Source organism: Lepisosteus platostomus, chromosome 12, assembly GCF_059453375.1.
Source record: "Lepisosteus platostomus isolate fLepPlt1 chromosome 12, fLepPlt1.hap1, whole genome shotgun sequence".
NCBI classification, from domain to species: Eukaryota; Metazoa; Chordata; class Actinopteri; order Semionotiformes; family Lepisosteidae; genus Lepisosteus; species Lepisosteus platostomus.
The window spans coordinates 3158599-3162715 of record NC_142622.1 but is presented as its reverse complement, the minus strand read 5'-3'; the positions used below and the strand labels follow the sequence as shown (position 1 = coordinate 3162715).

The window sequence follows — 4117 nt, the reverse complement described above, 5'->3', positions numbered from 1 at the left end:
GGTTTTCCTTTCCTGTGCCAGAAAGCAAAGTTCCCAGTCTGTCTGTACCGCGTATTAATTTAGTAGCGCCCTGCTATCTTTGCTGAGCTTAAAATAAGCCATGCCCATGCCTGCAAAACCGAGCCGGCAGCGCCGCGAGCCCGGGCTGGCCAATAACTTCTGCGCGTGACAGCAACAGGTGGTTGTGCGAGGAGGGCGGGGGCAGCGGACGGACACCGCCCTCCGCCAATCAGGAGCCCCGGAGAGGGGCGCGCTGCCCCAGCGGGTGGCCAATCAGCGGCCAGGCGGCCCCTCCGTGGGCGGGACCTGCGGTGTGGACATGACCGGGAGTCCTGGATCGTCCTCGCCAGTGCACTGCGGAGAGCCGTCCGGGACGTAGGTGGAGGGTAGCGTTGGTGTGAGAGAGAGAGAGCCAGGACGCTCGGTAACTTCTCTGCTTTTAACGGGACGCTCACTGAGATGTTATTATCTCCTCCTGGCTGACGTACAGGAATGGTAAGTTGGCGACGCACTACAGTATGAATTGCTTTCAGGTGGCTCGTGTTTGTGCGTGCGTGCGTGTGTGTGTGAACTTGAGTTTGACTGTCGGTCCCTATCGACGCAGGGGGAGATGTTTGCAAATGTTTCTAGTTTGTGGCCATGGAGTAATTTATTTTCGCCGGGACGGGCGGGTCTGTAGCCAAGAATGCTTGGTACATCGCAGTGCAAGTCAGAGGCGAATGGATAACACATTTCAATCGTCGCGTTGTTAGGTGCATGTGTGTGTCAGTCCATTTTTTTTAAACGTTTCGCAAGGTTGCTTTCGCTGGGCAAACGCGATCCGGGCTGAACCTGTGATCTGCGGCGCCGTGTCCCTTGAAGCGAAGTGTGTTTAGCCGCTGGTGTTGCACCCCGGCGACACCCGCCCTTGCCTGCCCACAGCCGACTCCGGCCCCGGGACTGCTGTGGCGGCGGGTGGGCGCGTCTGAGCCGTGTGGCTGTGGCCGTGGGCCAGTCCAGTGGGGGGTGGGGGTCCCTGGCCTCATCACTCCTTGATGTTGTCACACGTGTAAGCGTAACATTAGCGTAACACATCCAGGCTGGACGGGGCGCCCCGGCTGGACCTCGCTGTTCCCTTGTCCTTCTTTGCCCCCTCCCGGTCCGCATGTGCTGGGTGGGGTTCTGGTTGGTGCAAGGCAAGACCCCGCTTTCTTTCTGACCCAAATTGTTGACACGGCAGCGAAAGGGAGTTTTCTGTCCATGAAGGCAGTAAACGGACAAGACAAAGCTGTCGCTTTAACTGTCACCCTCCCTCCACAAACTCCCTTTTTTTTTTCCTCACTTTTAATTGATGCGCTCTGTTTTAACAGGTAAAACCATCGGAAGTCGATTGTTTACTGCGTCGGCCCAAGGACTAAGCAGAGCATCTGTGGATTTTTTCCTGACCGGAGCTTTCAGCTGCTTCTCTAAGATGGGTAATGGATTATCGGAACAGAACCCTCTTTTGTCGAGTCTTCCCTCTTTCCAGTCTCTCCACATCGTTATCCTCGGGCTGGACTGCGCGGGGAAGACGACCGTTCTGTACCGGCTGCAGTTCAACGAGTTCGTGAACACCGTCCCCACCAAGGGGTTTAACACGGAGAGGATCCGGGTGACTCTGGGGGGCTCCCGGGCGGTGACTTTCCACTTCTGGGACGTCGGGGGCCAGGAGAAGCTGCGGCCCCTCTGGAAGTCGTACACCCGCTGCACGGACGGCATCGTCTTCGTCGTGGACTCGGTGGACGCGGAGAGGATGGAGGAGGCCAAGACGGAGCTGCACAAGATCACGCGGATCTCGGAGAACCAGGGCGTCCCCGTCTTGGTGGTGGCCAACAAGCAGGACCTGCGGAACTCGCTGTCCCTCCCCGAGATCGAGAAGATGCTGGCGCTGCACGAGCTGAGCTCCGCCACCCCCTGGCACCTGCAGCCCACGTGCGCCATCATCGGCGAGGGGCTGCGCGAGGGGCTGGAGAGGCTCTACGAGATGATCCTCAAGCGGAGGAAGATGCTGAGGCAGCAGCGGAAGAAGAGATGACCCCGTCCGTCGCGGTGAAGAAGAGCGTTTGAGAGGAGTGAGGAGGAGGAGGAGGAGGGGGCAGCTGTTTCTCCCGGACCGCCGCCGGCCTGGAAGCAGCTCCTGCCCCGGAGCGTGTGGCTCGAGCCGAGATGAAGAAGAGGCTTGCTTGCTCTCCCGCGCTTTCAGAGCGGGACTCGGGTCGGCGACTCGGACCGGAGATTATCCGTCGTTCCTTCTGCGCCAGCTGTGGTAGGGGAGCGGTCTACAAGAGTTCGACTGTGCTTTTTAAAGAAAAGTTATTCGGGAGGTTTTCAGACGTCTCGGCGCGGATGTTTACAGTAAAAGCCGAGAACAACCTAGTATTTATTACAGTCAGTATTTTTCTCAAGTAGATGCTGGGACAATGCATTGGAAGGACTGGGGCCATAGTTCGATGAAGGGGATGGGCCAGCCTGTATTTCGAGATCCAGCGGCCCGCTGCTCTGTAGCATACTGCCTTTGTGCCAAGTAATCCTCCAATTCCACGAGCACAGTGCGGGACCGGTGAGGGGCGCCTGTAGTGATTACAGAAGAACCTTGCTTGTCAGCCATAGTCCACACCTTGAGAGCTCTCAGACTGGCAGTGAGTCAAGGACTTCAGATTGCACTAAAATACACCAGTCTGTAACCGGACCTTGCGGATCTGCTTTTCCTTTGTTGCACAATTAGGAATGAAAATGAAGGGCTTTAAAAGATGTTGCCGTTTTAGAGTTTTTAAAGACGAAAAAATTCAGTCGCAGTTGGCTCATAGTAGGAAAATTTAATTTGAATGTTCGTTTTTGTTCTCGGGGGGGGGGGGGGGGAATTGTGTACGGGGGAGGGCTTCACTGAAGGAAAACTAAATCTGAGCTCGAAAGACGTGCCAGGCGAAATACTGCTCCGTAATAAACTGTGTTCGCTCAGACTTTTAACACGCGGTCCTGTGTGTGTATTCTCACCTCCCTGGCAGATTAATTATTACTGTGTATTTAGTTCCATCACTGGGTTACAATCTGTATTTGCAGATTCCAAATAGGTCTGTTGTAAATATGCTTCTGTGTTCTACAAAGAAAATGCACTTTAGCTGTCTGTTTTCTGAAAACCTGGAACAGTTTTTATGGAGTAAATTTACCATTTATATTTAAGTACAAAGCGGCTTCATAAGGAGCTTTTATAAGTTAGTAATGTTCTTACCACCTGCACTAGTGGCATTACAGTCACTGAATTGGTAATGTTCATATTTATATAAATTAGAAGTTGTTAAATCTTAATAAACAACTGTTCACAACAGATCTGCATGTATTTTTTTGTCTTTATTTGCCTTTATTAAAACAAAATTGAAGAATGATTGGGGAAAGTACTGTTTTATGTGGCAGTGTTCGTGGATCATTACCAGATACTTGCATAGTGTCTAGTTCTAATAATATTGTAACGAATGCTACACACTTAATGTACGCAGTTCACACTGGTTTGTAACAGGGTCATAGAGTTCATTCTTTGAACATGAGAACTGTAGCTACAGAGTTGCATACATATACATTAACTCTACAGTTAACCAGTTCAGCTGATTTTCAGAAATGAAAATGCCGTATCTGACCTGAGAACCTTTATGCCGACATTTATCAGTTGACATTGTCAACCGAAGTAATGCTGTCAGTATCAACAAAGAAGCCTGTATTAGTGGATACAAGGGGACGCTACTTGGATCTTATTTATATCTGAGAGCAGGATGCACGTCTTTACACAAAGGGTTGTGGGAGTATGGAGCAAGTAACAGCCATGTTGTGGATAGCTACATGCACTTCTAACTAGATAATGGGCTAGATGGTCCAAAAAGCTTCCTCTTGTTACCTTCAATAATAATATCAAATAACATTTGACTACTGCATTAGTAATTTAAAATTCATATACTCTGAAGTGCTGGTGTTCCTTTAGAATCTCTCCAAATCATTGTGGTATTTACAGTGTAAATGCTTGACTGAGGAACTATTTTAAAGTGCTCCGGTTTCCTTATGTGCTGGAGTTATGAGAACAGTCATCTGTTAATAAGGAAGCATTGGTGTT

General features: G+C 50.8%; 1 protein-coding gene across 1 annotated transcript; it reads left to right on the top strand.

Moving 5' to 3' along the window:
• The first annotated feature begins 307 nt into the window (after nucleotides 1-307).
• arl4aa (ARF like GTPase 4Aa) lies at nucleotides 308-3345 on the top strand. Its single transcript, XM_088600460.1, has 2 exons — nucleotides 308-495; nucleotides 1350-3345. The coding sequence occupies exon 2, from the start codon at nucleotides 1451-1453 to the stop codon at nucleotides 2051-2053; it is 603 nt and encodes a 200-aa protein (XP_088456586.1). The 5' UTR covers nucleotides 308-495; nucleotides 1350-1450; the 3' UTR covers nucleotides 2054-3345.
• Nucleotides 3346-4117: the final 772 nt, after the last annotated feature.